The sequence below is a fragment of the Doryrhamphus excisus genome, linkage group LG17, assembly GCF_037039965.1.
Source record: "Doryrhamphus excisus strain RoL-2023G ecotype Guam linkage group LG17, RoL_Dexc_Guam_v1.1, whole genome shotgun sequence".
NCBI classification, from domain to species: Eukaryota; Metazoa; Chordata; class Actinopteri; order Syngnathiformes; family Syngnathidae; genus Doryrhamphus; species Doryrhamphus excisus.
In genome coordinates, this window is record NC_136373.1 from 5,583,805 (window position 1) to 5,608,404 (window position 24,600).

Genomic DNA, 24,600 nt, shown 5'->3' on the forward strand with positions numbered 1-24,600 from the left:
TAATAAGTAGTAATTCGTTATAACCGATATCGATATAACGAGACTTTACTGTATTATTAAAATTGCTGAAGTCTATATCAATAAAATGGTTCCAAAAAAACATGGAAAACCACAATAATCAACTCTTTGTGTGTACCTGCGATAGCCCCGAATTGCTGATCTCCACCATAATGTAGCAGATGGACTGAAGAACAAAGAGTCCAGCATCCAGTCGACGCAGGTAAAACTCATCCTCCATGTTGTCGTCCAGTATCTCACCGTGGCGCACCATCTCCTTCATGTGACAAAACACACACAAAAAGTCAAAAATACTTCAAAAGCAATGATAAAACAATAGAAAAATAATAATAAAATAATGGAAAAATCGCTACTTCCCCCCTATCTCAGTCAGTGTTGTATCCAAGACACTTCACCCACGTTGGCCCCGGGTGCTGCCCACACTGGTGTATGAATGTGAATGAATATTTGGTCGTTGGTTGGAGGCCGTAAGCACAACTTGGCAGCAACCTTCCCGTCAGTCTACCCCGAGGCTACAGATGTAGATTAACAGCACCAGTGTGTGACTGAGGAGTGAATGAATAATGATTTCACTGTGAAGTGCTTTTGGTACCTTGAAAGGTACTATATATATATATATGTATATATACATAGAATTATTTAATTAGATGTGTTTTTATTTAACTAATATGCTGTATTCAACCACAAAACAGCATGATTTAGTAATATATTTTAGAAAAACTGTGATAACTGCAAAATTTGAAGGCATAAAGGGATGCATGTAGACACTATATTGACAGTTACTATGGTACCCATCATTATATGGTCATATCACCTTGTACTTCGGTACATGACAAAAAAAAAACTATCTTTAGGAAAGCAGGAAGTGAACAAATGTAACAATTAATATTGTAATAGTAATATTAATGATGATTATAATAATGGTGATAGTAATAACAATAATAATGGTAATGATAAAGATGATAAAAATAATGATAATAATGATAATAACAATAATAATATTACAATGATAATAATAACAGGGGAAAACAAGACTGTGGCATGAACATGATTATATCTTGCAAAAAGGGGTAGGCATTTATAAGCTTTTGTTTCAGCCTACACCTTTTGGGCTTGTGATCAGATAGTTGAATACAAATGTAAATAATGGAACGTTGTATTTTCATTGATGTAAGAAATGCACTGTAATGTTTCATATATTTGCCCAAATAAAAAATAAAAAATTTAAATAACAAACAAAAAAAACAGTTACTGATTGTAAAAGTAAAAAAAAAGTAAAATTGTAAAAAAAATTTAAAAAAAATTAAAATACTTGAATTATATTAGGAAAGCAGGAAGTGAACAAATGTAACAGTTACTGATTGTAAAAGTACCATATGGAGGGGTAGGATTTAATAAGCTTTGCTTCTTCCTACTCCTTTTGGACATGTGGAACTGTGAACTGATTATGTGATGCATTCAATTGTAATCTGATGCATGTTCAAATGAAATAAAACTAAAACCATTATCATGTTTTGTTATGCCAATTGCAAATGGGTATTCACTAGTATAAATTTAATTACATAAAAATTGAACTAGTGTTTTTTTTTTGTTTATTCCTACTGGCAAGACAACAACACTAACAAAAGGAGAAGGCGTTAAAATGAAACAGTTTCCATCAGGAGCCTAAAAAAGGGAAACAGCTCTCTGGCTTCTATTGTTCCTGCAACACAAAAAACCACCCGACAAACAAGAGAGACATACAAAACCAGCAGTGTTTTAATTTAAGTGTTGTTTTGCAGCTTTTCCTCAAATCCATTCTCACCACTGACCAGACACACAAATCAATTGATTTCACTGCTAAACAGAAAAAAAAAAAGGCCACACTCCTGCATATGCAGCCTTGCATAGTTATCCATCTTAGCAAGCGCGTCAGTATGCCAATAACATGGTGCTGCCAATAGGCACACAGGTCACATTAATCACCATTAGAGATTAAGCAGCAGACCTGAGGGGAAGAGGGGCATTGGCGTGTAAAACCGTGGGATCGCCACGGCAACACAATCAGTTTTACCTCTGTAAGTGGAAGGAATGTAAACTGTCCTGCAGAATGTAGGGGGGGGGGGGGGGTTAGGTGGCGCTAGTGGGTAGATTTTTGCCTGCAGAAAAATACATGTTAAAAACCCTCTAAAACAGGGGTCTCAAACACGCGGCCCGCGGGCCAAATGTGGCCCGCAGGACACTAGTTTGAGGCCCCCGCCTTGATATTAAAGTTTAATGTTAGTGCGGCCCGCTCAAGTTTGATATGGATGCTGTATGGTATCATGAACCCAGAAAAAATTATTACGTTTGATTAATGTTCATGTTAAAGGTAAAATAACTGTTTATAGTTATCCTCCCTATCCGTGTGGAAGTGGTACGTTTTTGGCTATTTAAGTTTAAAGGAAATAACTTGAAGGCTACCGTTTAGGTCGCTAGCTCTCTAGTTTGCAAGTTAGCATGTGTCTCAAGACCCTGCAGTTGCAGTTTAATTAAAAAGAGAATAAATGTGACTATAGTCGTGTTTTGTCATGTCTACAGGGCTCTAATAATGCTTTGTTCATTTTAATCTGAAATAAATAATTTGTCTACCCACCAACTATATGTGGTTTCTTAAGTTTTTATTATTTGGTGTTTTATTATTATATTTAAAGTGTAAAGTTTAAAGTGTAAAGCAAAGTTTATTCATTTTTCTGTTTTTAATAAATGCGTTTTTTTTTTTTTTTTTTTGGAAAACCTGATGCGGCCCAGTCTCGCCCAGACCCTAGCTCCAGTGGCCCCCCAAGTAAATTGAGTTTGAGACCCCTGCTCTAAAATATGATTTTGTTGACAAAACAGAAATAATTTGATTGACCCAGTAAAATGTAAAATTTCAATATGTGGCCCTCAGTGAAAAATGTTCTGACACCCCTGTTCTACTAAAGAATATGTTTCTCTGACAAAAACAACAAACAAACAAAAACAACAAGCTTAACAAGGCAAACACAGTAAATCAGGTAAAAAGGGCAACTTTTCAAAGCTTTCCTGATTAAAATAAATAGCCTACGGCGTGGCGCTTAATGGCACCACACGTGACATTTGCATCATCTCGGATTTAATCGGGCCCTCGTCCCTAAAGATCGATGACAGTCCAGAACCCAATTATGCCTTTGCGGTTCAGCTCATTAACACGACTCAATCAAAGCGGCTCAGGCACTATGTTCACTGACAGGACGCGTGGAGATGAAAAACAATTCATCAACTGTCAACGCATTGCGTCAGAAGGATGTCATCATCTTCTCAAAAGAACTGGTATATAAAAATCCTCACTAGCCACGTATACATGGACCCAAATATTCCGATTGCATTCGGTTTATTTGCTCAAACGGAAAGAATGTAACCTTTGTATACACCTCATTCCAAAAGAAAAGTGCCAATCCGAATGAATATATAATGGGCCAGAAACAGAAAAATGTAAGAATTTCGGGGGTCCACTTTTATGTTCTTCAACCTTATTGTTTAGTAAACCATCAAAACTCAATATAAAGTAGTTTAACAAATTCTAAACAGCTAAATATTCATTCATTTTCTACCGCTTATCCTCACGAGGGTCACTCCAGAGGGTGCTGGAGCCTATCCCAGCTGACTTTGGCCAAGAGGACTGGTGGCCAACCAATCACAGGGCACATATAGACAAACAACCATTCACACTCACATTCATACCTATGGACAATTTCATTCATTCATTCATTTTCTACTGCTTTTCCTCATGAGGGTCACGGTGGTGCTGGAGCCTATCCCAGCTGTCTTTGGGCGAGAGGCGGGGTACACCCTGGACTGGTCGCCAGCCAATCACAGGCCACATATAGACAAACAACCATTCACACTCACATTCATACCTATGGACAATTTGGAGTTGCTAATTAACCTAGCATGTTTTTTGGAATGTGGGAGGAAACCGGAGTACCCGGAGAAAACCCACGCATGCACGGGGAAGAACATGCAAACTCCACACAGAGATGGTCGAGGGTGGGATTGAACTCGGGTCTACTAGCTGTGAGGTCTGCGCGCTAACCACTCGACCGCCGTGCAGCCACAGTTAAACAGCAAACATGAAAAAAAGTGTAATCTCATCTTTTCATTTGTAACAGTAAGAGCACTTCCTATCTGAAAACACATGGGCCGCAAATATCCCTAGGGGCAAACTTTGGACACCACTGCTTTCAATCAAGTTGTTTTTTTTTTTTTTTCTAGGAACTACTCCTGTGCCATCTCGTCTTCAGCGGTACACAGATGCAAAGCAGCTGAGAAAATTCAGTATACTCAGATAAGAAAAGCGATGTCGCCATGGGAGGAAAATAAGCAGCTTACATGGAAAGTGAGGGGGGGAATGGTCCGGAAGTGCAGAGGAAAAGAAGTAAAAGTAATTCTTTCTGAGTTATCATTCTGAAAAATCAGCGGACAACATGCTGCAAAGAAATACATTTTGTTTCAGGGGTGAAGGTGCATCAGAGAGATAAAATGTTGAGCTGAGAGGATGCACATAACTCGGATGTGGTCTTCAACACCTTGCTGTAATTCATAGAAAGGTCAGCATTGTAGAAATGCAAGTCGAAATAAGCCACATATTGAAAAATTGCATTTTTTTGCATAAAAAAAATTGGTATCAGCCAATATCAGTGAAAAGCACTCGTCCCATGTCATTGATAGCCATACGTCTAAAGTAAATAACCTGAAAAATCATTGAAGGCATAAATAGTATTGTTGCGTGTATAGTATTGTAATGGTTTAATTTCATTTGAACATGCATCAGATTACAATTGAATGCATCACATAATCAGTTCACAGTTCCACATGTCCAAAAGGAGTAGGAAGAAGCAAAGCTTATTAAATCCTACCCCTCCATCTGGTACTTTTACAATCAGTAACTGTATTTGTTCACTTCCTGCTTTCCTAATATAACTTTTAATTGTTTTTTTATTTATTAAATTAAATTAAAATTGAATTGAGTTTAGTTTTATTTTTTTTGCCATGTACCGAAGTACGAGGTAATATGACCATACAATGACATAATGGGTACCATAGTAAGTGTCAATATAGTGATGTATATATAGCATTTATATATATTACATTTGTTCACTTCCAGCTTTCCTAATATAATTTTAAAAAAAAATTATATTTTGTATTTGTATTTTTTGTCACATACCAAAGTACAAGGTGATATGACCATCCAATGACATAATGGGTACCATAGTAAGTGTCAATATAGTGATATATATAGCACATCATGACTGGTTCAAGACTCTTCATCCTTGTATTTAGCAAACATCAACTGCTTGTATTGTTTCTTGAATTGGCTCATCGTTGTGCATTGTTTGACTTCCTTACTCAATCCATTCCATAGTTTGATTCCACATACTGAAATGCTATGGCTTTTTAGCGTAGTCCTAGCATAGAAGTGTTTCAAATGTAGTTCTTCCCTGAGATCATATTTCTCCTCTCTTGTAGAGAAGTATTGGATGACATTTTGAGGTAATTGGTTATTTTTAGCCTTATGCATTATTTTAGCTGTTTGAAGATGAACTATATCAGCAAGTTGAAGTATTTGTGATTTTAGAAAACAACAGTATACATGGAAATTGTAGTGTTGCGTGTTTTGTGCTGCATATATCCGTGACTCTTAGAGTGGGAGAGAGACAGGATAAGTACGTCTTTAAAGATAGTGGTATACATGCAGACAAGGTTGCTTATCTTGCACACAAATCATCCTATCGCCATTTTTAGAAGAGGCCGGAGAAGAAAAGGTAAAAGTGAAGGAAGATAAAATGTCAACCTGTCTGGCCTTTTGTGGCAATCTCAGTCTGACTGACAAATTCATCTTCCTGTCATCTTATAGCAAAAATCTCTTGACGCCAACTCTCATATCGAAATTCCCTTTCCACATTAACAGTTTATTTTGTTTGGGTTATACGGTGACTCTCAATAACATTTGTGGCGCCACGATGGACTCACCTGAAGACATCCTAATATAATTTTTGATATTTTTGCTCTTTACTGTATTTGCTATTTGTACCTTATTTTTTTACTGTACTATTTTACATAATATCATTCCCTTATTTTAAACCATGCATATATTTAACACATGCTATTTTCTGCTTCTAATTTTCCCTTGAGGGCTGCATGGTGGAATAGTGGTTAGCACACAGACCTCACAGCTAGGAGACCCGGGTTCAATTCCACCCTCGGCCATCTCTGTGTGGAGTTTGCAGGCATGGGTTTTCTCCGGGTACTCCGGTTTCCTCCCACATTCCAAAAACATGCTAGGTTAATTGGCGACTCCAAATTGTCCATAGGTATGAATGTGAGTGTGAATGGTTGTTTGTCTATATGTGCCCTGTGATTGGCCAGGGTGTACCCCGCCTCTCGCCCGAAGACAGCTGGGATAGGCTCCAGCACAAGATAATAATTAGACGAATGGTCAACGGAATAGGCAAATAAAAATGAGTCAGTTTTTGCAGCTCCAAATAATCAATGCGTTACAACAGTATTTTTTATTGCAAATGTTTAAAGAACGATTCGTGTACATACAGGAAATGTTTTACAAGCTGACCAATCACAGAGATTTGCCTGGTCAAGATTTGCGGTGCCAAAAGTGGACTACAGAGCTGCTCTGCAAAAAGCGTGGCTTTTTGTTTTTCGAGTTTTCAGAGTTTTCCGTCCTTCTTGTCTCGTCCAAAGACATTTTGATTTTTGTTTTGAACACTTGAACGACTCAAAAACGTCCACATAGATCGTTTTTTTTTCCCTTCCCCAGAGTAGCTACTACACATGCCCTCCTGCAATTCTGTTGGATTTTAAACAGATTATTGTTATTGTGCGTCTCCAGAATATTTGTCTCTATCGGTAGAGGCAAACGGGCTCTTCTGATTCTAAAGCAGGGGTCTCAAACTCAATTTACTTGGGGGCCACCCAATCAATCAGTAATAAATAAATAAATATAATAATAATAATAAAACGGCAAATAATAAAAACTTAAGAAACCACATATAGTTGCTGGGTAGACAATTTTTGTTTCAGATTAAAATTAACAAAGCATTATTAGAGCCCTGTAGACATGACAAAACACAACTATAGTCACATTTTTATTTACAACATATTGCGCAACTGCAGGGTCTTGAGACACACGCTAACTCGCAAACGAGAGAGCTAGCGACCTAAACGGTAGCCTTCAAGTTATTTCCTTTAAACTTAAACAGCCAAAAACTTACCACTTCCACACGGATAGGGAGGATAACTATTAACAGTTATTTAACATTTAACATGAACATTAATCAAACGTAATATTTTTTTCTGGGTACATGATACCATACAGCATCCATATCAAACTTGCGCGGGCCGCACTAACATTAAACTTTCATATCAAGGCGGGGGCCTCAAACTCGTGTCCTGCGGCCCGCGGGCCGCGTGTTTGAGACCCCTGTTCTAAGGGTTGCCAACCCCTGGCATATCTGTTGGCATCCGTTTATTGTTCACAACCCTGTTTTTCATTTTCTGTTCAGGTTTGATCACGTTATCTTACAGCAGCCAGTCCAGCACACCGACAGACACTAAAACAGCTCAACATGAGCCTCTCAGAAGAGTCCGGCTTGTCCTTCCTTTCCTGTAAACGCTCACATTGCTATGATGAATGAATGTAGCGTCCTTCCGTAAAAGCTTTGTAAAAACACATCTTTTTTTCTTGCAAAAAAAATGTGACAGCTTTTGGATAAACTATTCTACCTACTTGTGGTTTATGTTTTCACCTATATTGCAAATTGATAAGCAATGACTGAGGTTTTTCCTCCAACTCAATGAACCGCATGATGAGATTGTTGTATAAGGAGCGAGCTTACTCAGAGTGTACTAGACAGGGAGGGAAGTATAGAAGGTGAAAGGAGAAATGCTTACATGTTTCTCCCCTTCGATCCTCTTGTCAGCCTGTTGAACAGCCTCCAAGTACTTAAAATGCAACTCCATCAGTCGATCAACCTGGAGAGAGAAAGAAATTGAAGCCAGGAGTTGGAAAGTGGAAAGTGTTGCGGCATACAAAAGCTGCATGGCAAGAAAAAAAAATAGGATGTGAATCTAAAAGGAGACAGAGAGAAAAAGAAAATTAGGGCAGCTAAAATCTCTAAAAAACTGTATCTCCGCTTTTTAACATAAATAAATGAATTAATATTCCAAATTGTCCATAGGTATGAATGTGAGTGTGAAGGGTTGTTTGTCTATATGTGCCCTGTGATTGGCTGGACACCAGTCACCAGCCAATAGGTGCAGAATCTGGAAGCTCTAGAACGTTTTTTGTGCAGGTTATTGTGTGTAGCTGCTCTACAGGAACCCGCCACTTCATACAAAAAAATAAGCATCACAGGTCCCCTTGAAGGCTGCACGGTGGGCGAGTGGTTAGCGCGCAGGCCACACAATTCGGACACCGAGTTCAATTCCACCCATGGCCATCTCTGTGTAGAGTTTGCATGTTCTCCCCGTGCATGCGTGGGTTTTCTCCGGGTACTCCAGTTTCCTCCCACATTCCAAAAACATGCTAGGTTAATTGGCGACTCCAAATTGTCCATAGGTATGAATGTGAGTGTGAATGGTTGTTTGTCTATATGTGCCCTGTGATTGGCTGGCAACCAGTCCAGGGTGTACCCCGCCTCTTACCTGAAGACAGCTGGGATAGGCTCCAGCACACAAACTTGGTGAGGATAAGCGGTACAGAAAATGGATGGAGGTCCCATTTAAAGCTATACACACAGTTCCCAGTAGGGCTAAATAAAAGCACTGTTAAACTGTCTAAATTCTAGCATCAAAGCTGAAATTGTCCAGGGTGGTGTCGGCGAATTATGATAAAAACTGCTTTTAATCACAATCACATACTAGCTAACAAAAAGGAGAGAAAGCAAGAGCGAGAGATGAAAAGGAAAAAACACGTCTCAAGTACTGACCTTCTCGCAGTCATTCTCTGTGAACTTGTTTAGGAGTCGACTTCTCTGCTGGGATTTGAGATTTCTTAGCATGGAGCCAATAATTGAACAAACATGCTCTATAGGAAACAAAGAAGTGGAAAGGCAAAGGTTTGCTGTTACTATCATCAAAACATAGCCTTGACTCACCCTGACAAAAACTCATGTTGACAATCTATGAACCTTCTTTGAGACACTTTGAACAAGAGGAGTCTCACATTGTGTTCAAAATATCACCTCGTACTTCGACTCCAAATTGTCCATAGGTATGAATGTGAGTGTGAATGGTTGTTTGTCTATATGTGCCCTGTGATTGGCTGGCGACCAGTCCAGAGTGTACCCCGCCTCTCGCCCGAAGACAGCTGGGATAGGCTCCAGCACCCCCGCGACCGTTGTGAGGAAAAGCCGCGGAAAATGAATGAATGAATGAATAACATAAAACTAAAATTAAATTTAAAAATTTAAAAAATTAAAAAAATAAAAATAAAAAAATTATATTAGGAAAGCAGGAAGTGAACAAATGTAACAGTTACTGATTGTAAAAGTACCAGATGGAGGGTTAGGATTTAATAAGCTTTGCTTCTTCCTACTCCTTTTGGACATGTGGAACTATGAACTGATTAGTGATGCCTTCAATTGTAATCTGATGCATGTTCAAATAAAATAAAACCATTACCAAAAAAAAAAGTTGTGTTCACGCATGAATAGGGAACCTGAGCTGAGCTTAAGACTGATCCAGACTGGACAGCGTCCAAAGTGAAAAATAAGAAATGTAACTACACATTTTCAACAAGAGTCTATAACAGTGTGCTTCTCTGTTCCCAAGCAACAACGGCACAGGAATCAATCTCTTTGGGCTATTAAAAGGGGAGTTGTGTTTTGTCAGCTGCCTTTCATGACCTCCAGCTTGTCTGCCCATGACACTTCAAGACGAAGAAGAGTCTTGACAATTTAATAATATACTGTTCCAATGAAAGTTTGACCCTTTTGTATGCAGCCGGTCCGGAGAAGCAGAGTTTAAACACAAACAAAATCTTATGACACTGAACTAGACACTAGTAAATCCCATTGACTAGTTGCTTAACTGCAATTTTCGAGGTAGAAAACAAAAACCTCTCTTCAATCGATTTATTCTGAGCGGTAATCGGTGTGGTCACCTTCGCAAACCCTTAACAGAACGCTATTGATCATAGCTTGTGTACAGAGTTGGAAACTAAGCAGTGACCTCTCGGAGGCTGTCAGAGGTGCAAAAGCGTGTTAAGAGGGCAAGGCTGAGTAAAAGAGTTTCCTAATCTGTTCTGAGAGAAAGCGTGGGATCGATACCTCGTTTAACGTGCCATGTGGACAGTAGGTCGGCAGGTACACCAGTTTGGAGATTCAGTTCGTTTGTGGAAGTAACGGAACTTTAATTTGTGACATCGCAGATAGTAAAAATATCTTCATAAAAACACATACATGTTGCGTAGCTGGTGTGCAGTATGCAACAGAGCATGTGTGCAGTACAGACAAATGTTTTATGCAATATACTAAGTTCTATGTGAAGTATTTCCATAATGCTTCATATTAACTCTCTAACAAGATCTCAGTGTATAGACTGGTCATATATCTCATCTCGTTTCATATTATCTACATACCGTATTGTATATAACTCTGGAAAAACTGTTGATTTTGTTAATACTTGGGTTGTTTATATTGTTTATTTTTCTATATTGTGTATTTTGTACTGCTTAACTGACTCTGTACTCTTGCTGCTGTGCAATACAAATTTCCCCACTGAGGGACGAATAAAGGCATATCTTAAACGATATTCAACCTAAATATGAGTTTTTGGTCCATGTTGCCCAGCTCTACCATGCCTACAATCAAACATGGTGATGCCAACATATTGTTGTGAAGATGATTCTCAGCACTGATGTCCAGAAGGCTTGTTAAGATAGTGAGGAATGTGAATGCAGAAAAAAAAAAAAATCGACAAATACTATCTGTTCTAATCTGCAAGACAACTACACCTGAGGAGAACATTTATTATCTACAAAAGACAGCAACCTTAAGCATACAGCAAAAGCTAAAACCGCATGTACTGGTTTGAAGACAACAAGACAAAAGGTTCTAAAGTCAAAACCCAGATCTTAGTGCAATGAGGAATTTGTGGCTGGGATTGAAAAGAGCTTTTCACACCTGATCCCCGAGCAACCTGACAAGAGTTTGAGCTATTTATAAGGAGGAATGGTGGAATATGGCAGTGTTCAGATGTGGTAGACTGACTGAGACACAGACTCAGTGCTGTGATTGAAGCCAAAAAGGTACAAGGTGTGTGACAAGCGGTTATCTGTGCTACATATGAAAATATAACCCAGGAGGTTACATTAAACATTGAAAATAACATATTTCATACTAGAAAACGTTGTTATTTTTTTGGCATTTACACCTGATATGAATGTGTAATGGGCTGCACGGTGGTCAAGTGTTTAGCGCGCAGACCTCACAGCTAGGAGACCCGAGTTCAATCCCACCCTCGGCCATCTCTGTGTGGGTTTTCTCCGGGTACTCCGGTTTCCTCCCACATTCCAAAAACATGCTAGGTTAATTGGCAACTCCAAATTGTCCATAGGTATGAATGTGAGTGTGAATGGTTGTTTGTCTATATGTACCCTGTGATTGGCTGGCCACCAGTCCAGGGTGTACCCCGCCTTTCGCCCGAAGACAGCTGGGATAGGCTCCAGCAACCCCTGTGACCCTTGTGAGGAAAAAGCGGGAGAAAATGAATGAATTAATGAATCAACGTGTAATGGGCTGCACGGTGGTGAAGTGGTTAGCGCGCAGACCTCACAGCTAGGAGACCAGGGTTCAATTCCACCCTCAGCCATCTCTGTGTGGGTTTTCTGCGGGTACTCCGGTTTCCCCCCACATTCCAAAAACATGCTAGGTTAATTAGCGACTCCAAATTGTCCATAGGTATGAATGTGAGTGTGAATGGTTGTTTGTCTATATGTGCCCTGTGATTGGCTGGCCACCAGTCCAGGGTGTACCCCGCTTCTCGCCCGAAGACAGCTGGGATAGGCTCCAGCAACCCCCGTGACCCTTGTGAGGAAAAGCGGTAGAAAATGAATGACAACAAATGTGTCTTTGCTGCTAAGTCAACAGAGGAGCAGCTTATCTGCTTACAGACACGACCATATAAGGAAGTCCATCCCTTTGTGACATCACACACCTCCGGTTTTACCACGCCTTCTTAAACCGAGTGTTTTGAGCCATTCCAAACTTCTTTCAGGGCTCACTTTCAAATGCGCAAACCTCATTATCTGAAAGTTTGGCATCGTTTAACACGAGAATACGACATTCGAACTACATTTATAAATAATAATAAAACATTTAAATAAACCAGTGCAATAAAACCAAACGCTGCAATAGGAATAATAATTATGCAAAACAAAACATTAGTAAACATTTCATTTAGAGTTGAATGGTAAAGCCAATTTTAGAATTAGACTACGAGTTGACTGATATGACACAATCTGGTCCCTTCGGGGGGGGGGGGGGGGGGGGGGGGGGCAAACGTGAACACACTAATTAAATGTGTCTTTACACAAGGATTTACGGCAAATCCTTCCCTGTGATATATATTAATAATAGGATTAGGGAGCATGATTCTGACAACACAGATAGCAATCAGATTTGCATCAGTCCCAATGTCATCTGCACAAAAAGGGACGGTGATAAAAAGGAAGTAGATCAGACCGACGCTTGATCTGATTTGAAGCTTTTGACCGAGATAGATGAGAAAACATTTATCATTCGAAATCGAGATAATGTCCTATACCAGAGGAAGGCGCTAATCTTGCTTGCTTTTGTTGTTGCCGTTTAATAAATGAATAGCGATTTTATATCAGACATGTGATAGAAGCGATACACTAATATGGATGATCTGAAAAATTACTTTATAGTAATGGTTTTATTTCATTTGAACATGCATCAGATTACAATTGAATGCATCACATAATCAGTTCACAGTTCCACATGTCCAAAAGGAGTAGGAAGAAGCATTCATTCATTCATTCTTTACCGCTTTTCCTTTCCTGGGTCCCCAGCCAATCACAGGGCACATATAGACAAACAACCATTCACACTCACATTCATACCTATGGACAATTTGGAGTCGCCAATTAACCTAGCATGTTTTTGGAATGTGGGAGGAAACCGTAGTACCCGGAGAAAACCCGGAGAGAACATGCAAACTCCACACAGAGATGGTTGAGGGTGGAATTGAACCCTGGTCTCCTAGCTGTGAGGTCTGCGCTGCTAACCACTCGACCGCCATGCAGCAAAGCTTATTAAATCCTACCCCTCCATCTGGTACTTTTACAATCAGGAACTGTTACATTTGTTCACTTCCTGCTTACATCTGTAGACATGCCAAAACACGACTATAGTCACATTTATACTTTTTTTATTTACAACATATTGCGCAACTGCAGGGTCTTGAGACACATGCTAACTCGCAAACTAGAGAGCTAGCGACCTAAATGGTAGCGTTGAAGTTATTTCCTTTAAACTTAAATAGCCAAAAACTTACCACTTCCACATGGATAGGGAGGATAACTATTAACAGTTATTTAACCTTTAACATGAACATTAATCAAACGTAATAATTTTTCTGGGTACATGATACCATACAGCATCCATATCAAACTAACATTAAACTTTCATATCAAAGCGGGGGCCTCAAACTAGTGTCCTGCGGGCCACATTTGGCCCGCGGGCCGCGTGTTTGAGACCCCTGACCTAAACCTCAATTCTCAGGACGCAGCGTTAATTGGAAACAGGGTATAAAAGGAGTTCGGTGTTATAGAATAGAAATGCGTCAAGGCTGTTTACGCATAACAGCAACTAACAAACCATAATAATCTTGGCACTGACTGGCAATCTTTACTGTTTGTTGTGTAATTCTACCAAAAGAGTAACACACAAGCCAACCAACAGGGGGTGAAAAGCCTTAACTCTCGCCTTCACGCTTGGCAGAAGTAATAAATTAGATTCAACTGCAATCCAGTTTGATATCTTCCAGTGCTTGTTGTCTATTTCAGTGTGTTGATTAGAGAGTCATTTTCTGGGTGGTGCGAGCAAGGATGTGCTAAGGAAGTGACAAAGCTGGAGACGGAGCTATGACTATTGAACCTTGCAATGTAAATTACTTGTTTACTTCTGTATCTCTGTGTACACACACACACACACACACACACACACACACACAGAGACAGATCATTAGCCATCGAAATATAACAAGCAAGACTGTCACAAATTTCCATTGCAATCTCCTTTTCATGAAATATACACACACACACACACACACACAAAACAAATAAAACCTATTTATTAATTATCGCAGTCTGTGCACTAATGCCTGGTCATTTGCGCTGTGTCGATTTAATATAGAATTTCACGGGGATCAATCTCGGCACCCAGGTTTGTGATGGAGCGAGCAGGGGAATAAATGAAAATGAGACAGCGACATCCTAATTAGGTACTTTTGACTAAAGCGGCTGAATAATTCATCTACAGGAGGGGTCTCAAACTCAATTTACTTGGGGGGCCACTGGAGCTCGGGGTCTGGGTGAGACTGGGCCGCATCAGGTTTTCCAAAAATAAACGCATTTATTAAAAACAATTTTTTTTTTTTAAAACTTCGCTTTGGGTCCAATTTTCTACAAGAAAAGCTCTGATAAAACATTCCACTGTTCTCAAATATCTTACTTTTTATTTTTCCACACAAAATAAGATGAAAAATTAATCAACAAATCAAGAAGAAAATCAATCAATCAGTAATAAATAAATAAATAAATATAATAATAATAATAATAATAAAACGGCAAATAATAAAAACTTAAGAAACCACATATAGTTGGTGGGTAGACAAATTATTTTTTTCAGATTAAAATTAAGAAAGCATTATTAGAGCCCTGTAGACATGACAAAACACAACTATAGTCACATTTATTCATATCTTTATTTACAACATATTGCGCAACTGCAGGGTCTTGAGACACATGCTAACTCGCAAACTAGAGAGCTAGCGACCTAAATGGTAGCCTTCAAGTTATTTCCTTTAAACTTAATTAGCCAAAAACTTACCACTTCCACACGGATAGGGAGGATAACTATTAACAGTTATTTAACCTTTAACATGAACATTAATCAAAAGTAAAAAAATTTTCTGGGTACATGATACCATACAGCATCCATATCAAACTTGCGCGGACCACACTAACATTAAACTTTCATATCAAGGCGGGGGCCTCAAACTAGTGTCCTGCGGGCCACATTTGGCCCGCGGGCCGCGTGTTTGAGACCCCTGATCTACAGGTATGCGGACAGGGACGCAAAAGTATGTGGGGAAACTAAAAAGGTGGAGGTCTTGATTGTCAAGGAAAGGATGTGTTTTAGACCATACTACGTTCCCAGGGAGTTTTCACACCATGCCGCCATTGTTGTTTACATTCCACCTCGTGCTGTGCAGTCATTCACGAGATTGTAGTGAGAATACAGACTAAGCACCCTGCAGTTTGCATCCTAGTCACTGGAGATTTTAATCATGTTAAGCTTTCTTCCCATTTAACAAGCTTTGTGTGATATGCTGACTGCTCTACAAGAGAAAATAAGACAATTCTTACTTTATGCTAATTGCAAGGGGGAATACACCGCTGAGGCACTTCCTCCACTGGGCAGATTAGACCACAACCCGGTCTACGTCAGACCATGCTAGTATGAACCATGTGTCATGAAACAACCTGTGACCACAACAAAATTTCGGATTTGGACACAGGAAGTCACTAGCCACGTTTACATGAGGAGTTTTTCTCTTTCCGAATGACCTTTCCGAAAACAATGGTATCCATGGAAAAGGAATATTCCAATCGCGTGTCTACATGCGCCGCTATAATCAACCAGAATAGTCAATGGGGCATACGCAGTAAAACGTAAACATCAACATCACGTGATACCGACTTCCTTGAGTTTTTCTTTAACTTGTTGGAATAACTCCGTATTACGAGTTTTTCCTTCGTCCAGTCTTGAAATTTAGTTTGGATCAAAAACAAACTTTCCGCAGCAGTCCAGTGCCGATTGCTGGCCTCCATTTTTCTTAAATCGAAGAACGTCTCGAGCTGCGTGTTACGTCATATCTCAGCATTCGCTGAAAGAACGCACCCGGGAACAGGAAAAGATAAAGTTCAATCTTGCTAATATTTTATAATTAAACTCGGGACATGTTTTATGTAGATATATATTTTCATTTTTAATAAAACTGGACTTGTGAATGGCGTATAGAAGGGTTTAGATTCTGTTCCACAGATAGCGCTAATGCACACGAAAGCTGCTTGCCAACCGCCAATTAACAACAGAAGAAGAAAAACACCACGAAGAAGAACGCAGTCTGACAACTTTTCGCTTGAGCGGGTACAAGATACCTCAATCCGATTGGGGAAAGGAATATTCCACCCCTGGGAATCCCATTATATATTCATTCGGATTGGCACTTTTCTTTCGGAATGAGGTGTATACAAAGGTTACATTCTTTCCGTTTGAGCAAATAAATCAAATGGAATTGGAATATTTGGGTCCATGTATACGTGGCTACTGAGTCATTTGGGGCAAGTCATTTGTCCCGTCAGCTGGGATAGGCTCCAGCTCTTTCTTTTCAACCATGCACAGGATGGCTGCAATTGATGGATAGATGGATAAGAAATCCAATACGGAAAATGAAAAAAAGGAACAACCCGGTTATTTTAACTTGAACTTACTTTCTCCTTTTTTATTTGTGTACAAGCATCGAAATGTGTTCTGAATGGTTGACAAATCCATCCATACAACTCTCTCTACTGCCAGGTCACGGAAGGGGCTGGCCAGTGAAATGTGAAGAGTGCACAGAGTGGGAATTAATCCCACGGAAGCTGCACAAAAATCGACAAATCCACTATCTAGTTTATTTGTCAATGTTCATCAGTCCCTCTGGGATTTCACTGGCTTTTTTTGGGGAGATTGTTGCAGTATAAAAAGCCTGTTTTTAAAGCAACCTTTTTAACAAAGTTGAGGAAAAAGTTGTCATGTTTATGTGTGTTTAATGTAATATTGTTTTAGAACAGGGGTGGGCACACTTTTTGACTCGCGGGGCCGCATTGATTTAAAAAAAAAAAAATTGACAAGAGGCCGTGTATATAGTCTGGCCCCTGGTCAATTTTTTTTTTTCCAGAACCTCCTCGACCATCTTAGAGGACAAAAAAAAAATGCTTTGGGGTTTTTGTTGATGCACCTTAAAGGCAGACTTCCTGTCCAGAGCTATAAATGCCTCACCGCCATGTTTTAGAACAGGGGTGGGCATCACTCGCAAATGTCTTTGTTTTTCAAAGAAAAACACATTTTCATGCATTTCACAATGTCCTCCATTTCACAATTTTTTTATCCATTTCACAAAAAATTAAAATTAATCAGATAATTTTCTAAGAAGGATCTTAGAAATCATATATCACCTCGTACTTCGGTACGAGGTGCATTATTAAAAAAACACACAAAAAAAACTTAAACTGTATTATGGAAAGCAGGAAGTGAACAAATTTTACAGTTACTGATTGTAAAAGTACCAGATGGAGGGGTAGGATTTAATAAGCTTTGCTTCTTCCTACTCCTTTTGGACATGTGGAACTGTGAACCGATTATGTGATGCATGTTCAAATGAAATAAAACCATTACCATCTACATTTTTGAGTCCTACTATCAACAACTGTCAGTCCTCTGCATCAATCTCCTGATATGGCTGCTAATCCAAGTTCATCATTTCATAAGGTTAATACATTATTAGAAAACTCATCTAAAAATCTAAACTAAAATCTCTTACCATGCTGTTAACTACTCCCTTCAGAGAGCAGCACAAACTGGGTCTAACAAGGACAGAAAAACAACGCACACCTGTGCAAGAAAACAAATATCTGAGAGTGTGTCGTTTAAGACAAAGACGCCTGACTTCAGCGGTGAAAGCGGTGACTTCAGGATGCTGGACTTCAACAAATGTATGCTGGAGTTCATGGCAGGATTGCCGAGAAAAGAACGGGCGGGCCGTATTCAAACACTTGGCGGACCGGATGTGGCCCCCGGGCCGTAGTTTGCCCACTTTGTCATTTTACAATGTCAAAGACTACTTGTATGCCATCTCAGTCCTCACGTGGCAAAAAACAAAGAGTTAAATATCATTTATGCTAATACAGTACTTCTCAATGTAAAAAAAAATATAGAAATTATATAGTCTTTTAGCTGTACATTGACTAAACACTGACTAAGCTTAATTTTTAGTGTTTTGCTTTGGAAAGATGTACCATCTGTAATAAAACAGTGGAGGAGTCTACTCATTTTTGGGTGTTCCTCTATTTGTACATACAGTAGTGTGAAAAGGTGTAGTACTGGTCTTGCTCTAATTAACGACTGACCTTCATGCTCTTTCTCTGAAGCCCCGGAGCTTCTCATCTTCTTGGGGGTTTTCATGAAAAGCGGGAAAATGGTTCGCAAACCAAGGATGTCCACAAACTTATGGCAGTTATCCGCTCCCTCCGCTCCAATCATACCATGATCCAAGACCTTGAGAGCACTGGTCCGAGACATCTTCTTTTCCCTGTGTTGTCAAATAAAAAATGTCAGAACAGTGCTATTGTAATCAAAATCGACACATTGCTGATTAAAAAATGTGCAAACTACAGGAAATAAGATAAGATATGCCTTTATTCATCCCTCAGTGGGGAAATTTGCATTGCACAGCCGCAAGAGTACACAATATAAAAAAAATAAACAACTCAAGTATTAACAGATCAACAATTTTAACAATTTTAAGTTATATATAAGTCAAACTAAAATCATGCTGTTTGGTAACAGCAGAAAGGACACATACCAGCAAATACAAATAGACGGTGTAGACATTGAAACGGTGAAAATAAATACATTTCTGGGGATCACAATAGATGGAAAATATGAGCTGGAAACCTCATATTACAAATATACAACATAAGGTAGCCAGAAATATTTCAATATTGAACAAAGCAAAATTTGTTCTCAATCAGAAATCATTCCACACTCTTTATTGCTCTCTGGTTCTACCATATCTTACTTATTGTGTGGAAATATGGGCTAATAAAATCACTATAATAATCACTATAAAAGCAATCTTCAGTCGCTAAATGTACTGCAAAAAAAGGTCAGTAAGGATAATTCATAATGCCGCCTACAGAGAACATACTAACTCCTTATTTCTAAAATCAAATACTTCAACTTGCTGATACAGTTCTTCAAACAACTAAAATAATGCATACGGCTAAAAATAACCAATTACCTAAAAATGTCATCCAATACTTATATGATCTCAGGGAAGAACTACATTTGAAACACTTATAGGCTAGGACTACGTTAAAAAGCCATAGCATTTCAGTATGTGGAATCAAACTATGGAATGGATTGAGTAAGGAAGTCAAACAATGCACAACGATGAGCCAATTCAAGAAACAATACAAGCAGTTGATGTTTGCTAAATACAAGGATGAAGAGTCTTGAACCAGTCATGATGTGCTATATATATCACTATATTGACACTTACTATGGTACCCATTATGTCATTGGATGCTCATATCACCTCGTACTTCGGTACGTGACAAAAAATTTAATAAAAGTAAAAATAAAGTAAAAAAAAAAAAAAACAACAACAACAAAAACAACTTATACTACGAAAGCAGGAAGTGAACAAATGTAACAGTTACTGATTGTAAAAGTACCAGATGAGGGGTAGGATTTAATAAGCTTTGCTTCTTCCTACTCCTTTTGGACATGTGGAACTGTGAACTGATTATGTGATGCATTCAATTGTAATCTGATGGATGTTTAAATGAAATTAAACCATTACCATTACTATTAATCGCAGATAGAAATGCGGTTTTACGAAATCTCTTGGTGGTAAACGATTCAGTGTGGAACTACAACGACAATTACATCAAATTTACCCATTATGTCATTGTATGGTCATATCACCTCGTACCTTGGTACATGACAAATAATAAAAAAATAATAAAATAAAAATAATAAAAATTAATAAAATATTTATTTTTTATCGTATTAGGAAAGCAGGAAGTGAACAAATGTAACAGTTACTGATTGTAAAAGTACCAGATGGAGGGGTATTATTTAATAAGCTTTGCTTCTTCCTACTCCTTTTGGACATGTGGAACTGTGAACTGATTATGTGATGCATTCAATTGTAATCTGATGCATGTTCAAATGAAATTAAACCATTACCATTACATGACCAGTCTATACACTATGAGATCTTGCTAGTGAGTTAATATGAGGCATTATAGAAATACTTCACTTAGAACTTAATATATTGCACAGTGAATGGAGTCTGGAGTAACTATACTGAATATGAAAAAAAGTGTTGCACATATGTACATAGTGTACATTTCTGTATATTTCAATGTAATGATGAAAAGAAATCAACCTGGTTAAGAATAAAAACGTGGACATTTCAATTCTCAACAGTAAACAAAAACATGTCATTTCCATCATAATACCACTAAGCTACGCGAGCTCACTGTTTCTCTTTGCATTGCGTACTCCCTCTCAGGAAATGTAGCCGTTTGTCTTCCAGTGTTGCCACAAATGACAGATGGCAGTATTTATCTCGGAGTAGGGAGACATATTTCAGGCAGTTGAGTATGGTTCTGCAGACAGAAACATTAGCTATGATGGACGGTCGGCGAGGCCAGGGGTGGAGTGATATAAAGCACACTTTCCCGTGGGAAAGTGGCCTATTCACTGGCAAGACAGCTGACTCAAAACCTCCTGGTGTCAACAAGCATACAGTTATGATCACAACGATTGACTGTGGGTTGATGTTGAGGATATCTAACAACTGACCAGACAACAATCAACATACTTTTATAGTCAGCGACCCCGACTTGAGGATTGATCTCTGAACTGTTGTGCAATAAGGTGCATTAAAAAGATGATGAAAATGGCCGACGGCAATAGCATTCACACAATAATAAACACTGGAGATTGGTATATATGCAAGTCACATGATATGTAAATGGGGCATTCTTTTTTGGAGTTTCTTTCAGAAGGCTTTCCAGGCAAAATAAGTGTTTCCAGTTACATAAAATTTGATGTTATTGTCGTTGTAGTTCCACACTGAATCGTTTACCACAAAGAGATTTCGTAAAAACGCATTTCTATCTGCGATTAATTGTAATGGTAATGGTTTAATTTCATTTGAACATGCATCACATTACAATTGAATGCATCACATAATCAGTTCACAGTTCCACATGTCCAAAAGGAGTAGGAAGAAGCAAAGCTTATTAAATCCTACCCCTCCATCTGGTACTTTTACAATCAGTAACTGTTACATTTGTTCACTTCCTGCTTTCCTAATATAATACAAAAAATATATATATTTTATTAATTTTCATGATTTTTATTTTATTTAATTTTTCATTTTTTGTCACGTACCGAAGTAGTGATATATATATATATATATATATATATATATATATATATATATATATATATATAGAGTCTTGAACCAGTCATGATGTGCTATATATATCACTATATTGACACTTACTATGGTACCCATTATGTCATTGGATGGTCATATCACCTCCTACTTTGGTACGTGACAAAAAACTAAATAAAATAAAATAAAAATTAATAAAATAAAAATTAATAAAATTTTAAAATAAATAAAAAAACAATTAAAAATTATATTAGGAAAGCAGGAAGTGAACATATATATATATATATATATATATATATAAGTGTCAATATAGTGATATATATAGCACATCATGACTGGTTCAAGACTCTACATACACTCTTAGCTAAGTCTACCGAAGTAGTGATATATATATATATATATATATATATATATATATATATATGAGATTCATGAGAATCTCATTCATAAGCATGAGATTCATATATATATATATATATATATATATATATATATATATCACTACTTCGGTAGACTTAGCTAAGAGTGTATGTAGAGTCTTGAACCAGTCATGATGTGCTATATATATCACTATATTGACACTTATATATATATATATATATATATATATATATGTTCACTTCCTGCTTTCCTAATATAATTTTTAATTGTTTTTTTATTTATTTTAAAATTTTATTAATTTTTATTTTATTAATTTTTATTTTATTTTATTTAGTTTTTTGTCACGTACCAAAGTAGGAGGTGATATGACCATCCAATGACATAATGGGTACCATAGTAAGTGTCAATATAGTGATATATATAGCACATCATGACTGGTTCAAGACTCTACATACACTCTTAGCTAAGTCTTTTGAGGTGTTTTTGTATTATCAGAAAGCACAGAAAAGCAAAAAAAAAAAAAAAAAACGAACAAAAAGTTGGTCTTTTTGATTTGGACCCGCCATTTTAGGCAGAAATCAGGTGTTGTACTTTGCATAACATGTAGCATGGTAGTGAAAGTATCATACCGTTACTGTCGGATGCCATATGTTCACTCACCTAAGCATGAGATTCATCAGTTGAAGACCCTCCCCCTTTAGGAAACGGTCCCGGTTGGCAGACAGCATGAGGCAGGAGCACAGCGAGTCAAAGAGGTTCTCCATCATCTCCTGCTCCTCAGCTGTGGACGGGTTGTGACGTTTGAACACCTAAAAAGATTGGTACACATCACTGAGAACCGCATAAAAATAATCTCATTATTAGGAATGTCAGACATTGGCTTTTTTACAAAATTATAATATCACACATATTGAGGATACTAAAATGACCATTTTAAATTTTGCAACAAATAAGGGGGTGACGGACAAGCAGTATTTTATTAAGGTACAAATCATCTTTAATCTTACAGATAGCTGCTGCAGTAACACATCAATGCCATCCAGCTCCCCTAACAGTTCTCTCGTATCTGCAGAAGAACACATAAAAAATGAGTGAGAATGCAAAACAAAACACTTGACACTTTTTAAAATTGACCTATAATGCTTTTTCCACTTTTCTGACCTATAAATGTAGTTAGAATGTTCTATTCTGGTGTTAAAAGATGCCAAAGTTTCAGATAATGAGGCTTCCGCATTTGGAAGTGAGCCCTGAAAGAAGTTTGGGATGGAATACAACTGGAATAGATGCAGATTCTGCAAAATGGAAAAGGTTTTTCTGTGCGGGTTATTATGTGTGTCGCTTGAAAAATGAGCATAATAGGCTCTGTTTAAATGATGAGCCTTAATTGCCATTGGCAGGGCCTTCTCCTTTTGCTGCCTTAAATGAATAAGTAGTGAAGGGAGGGAGGAGAGTCATGTTAAAATATGACATAGCTGAATAGCCTTGTACTATTAATGAGAAGCTTTCATTGGACCTGATACCTGAGACTTTACAAGTTAACGGTGGTAAGAACAGATGAAAATACAGAGAAATTACATAGAGAGATAGAGAGAGATAGAGAGAGATAGAGAGCGATAGAGAGCGATAGAGAGCGATAGATAGAGAGCAATAGAGAGATAGAGCTAGATAGAGAGGTAGATAGAGAGCTAGATAGAGAGCTAGAGATATATATATATAGAGAGAGATAGAGATAATGAGATATATATGTATATAGAGATATATATATATATTACCAGAGAGAGAGAGAGAGAGAGAGAGAGAGAGAGAGAGAGAGAGAGAGAGAGAGAGAGAGAGAGAGAGAGAGAGAGAGAGAGAGAGAGAGAGAGAGAGAGAGAGAGAGAGAGGGATAGATGGATAGATAGATGATAGATAGATAGACAGACTTTCTTTATTGTCATTGCAAAATAACCCAGCAGTGAAATTGCAAGTGGAAGGAAAATGAGGAAAAAGGGAAACCATGAGGACATTTATGGTGGTGGATGATCATCAGGAGTGGTGATGAATAAGACATGGAGCGATGGGACACCATTAATGAGCCGCCCATGATTTACTCACTGTCGTTGTTTTGCAGCAAGATGGCCAGAATCTCACTGCAGTACAGCTTGTTAGCGTCAAACGGCATCTTGGCCTAGCAGGGGGGAAAAAAATGACAACTTGAAATAGACTTTACGTTAAACAGGGTCTGACAAGTCTCTTGCCTAATAATCAGCTGGGATAGGCTCCAGCTTAACCATAATCATTGTGAGGGCAAGAGGTGAAGAAAATGGATGGATGGACTTTTTCGGTGCTACCTTGATTCTCTTGAGCAGCCACTGCATGAGTCCCTGTTGAGCTGCTTCCGTGCACAGGCCCGGTCTGAACTCAGCCATGTTTTCTATAATGGCTGAAGGAGAAACACCATTTGATATATGAACAATTCAATGTTAACTAAAAGGAAAACTGCCATTAAAACTCCACCCGCTTGAGAATGGACGCACTTTGATTCATACGTATATACATGTGTTGTTGCTGTTTGTTTTTATGTTGTAAATGTCAAGTACAAAATGTCATCTAATACTTCTCTACAAGAGAAGAGAAATATGATCTCAGGGAAGAACTACATTTGAAACACTTATATGCTAG

The 24,600-nt window shown here is 38.1% G+C and overlaps 1 protein-coding gene across 2 annotated transcripts in view; it reads right to left on the reverse strand.

Annotated features, from left to right (window-relative positions):
• ctnnbl1 (catenin, beta like 1) overlaps positions 1 to 24,600 on the reverse strand; it is a 43,844-nt gene that overhangs the window by 9,867 nt on the left and 9,377 nt on the right. Inside the window, exons 7-14 of one of the 2 annotated variants that reach the window (XM_058085215.2) lie at positions 24,270 to 24,361; positions 24,034 to 24,106; positions 22,947 to 23,005; positions 22,600 to 22,748; positions 18,491 to 18,672; positions 9,000 to 9,097; positions 7,963 to 8,043; positions 137 to 274 (exon numbers count right to left, since the gene is read on the reverse strand). In XM_058085215.2, the coding sequence (XP_057941198.1) occupies positions 137 to 274; positions 7,963 to 8,043; positions 9,000 to 9,097; positions 18,491 to 18,672; positions 22,600 to 22,748; positions 22,947 to 23,005; positions 24,034 to 24,106; positions 24,270 to 24,361 (872 nt within the window). Of the gene's footprint in view, positions 1 to 136; positions 275 to 348; positions 531 to 7,962; positions 8,044 to 8,999; positions 9,098 to 18,490; positions 18,673 to 22,599; positions 22,749 to 22,946; positions 23,006 to 24,033; positions 24,107 to 24,269; positions 24,362 to 24,600 lie in introns of those variants that run through there. The other variant, XM_078797665.1, reaches the window with a different exon arrangement.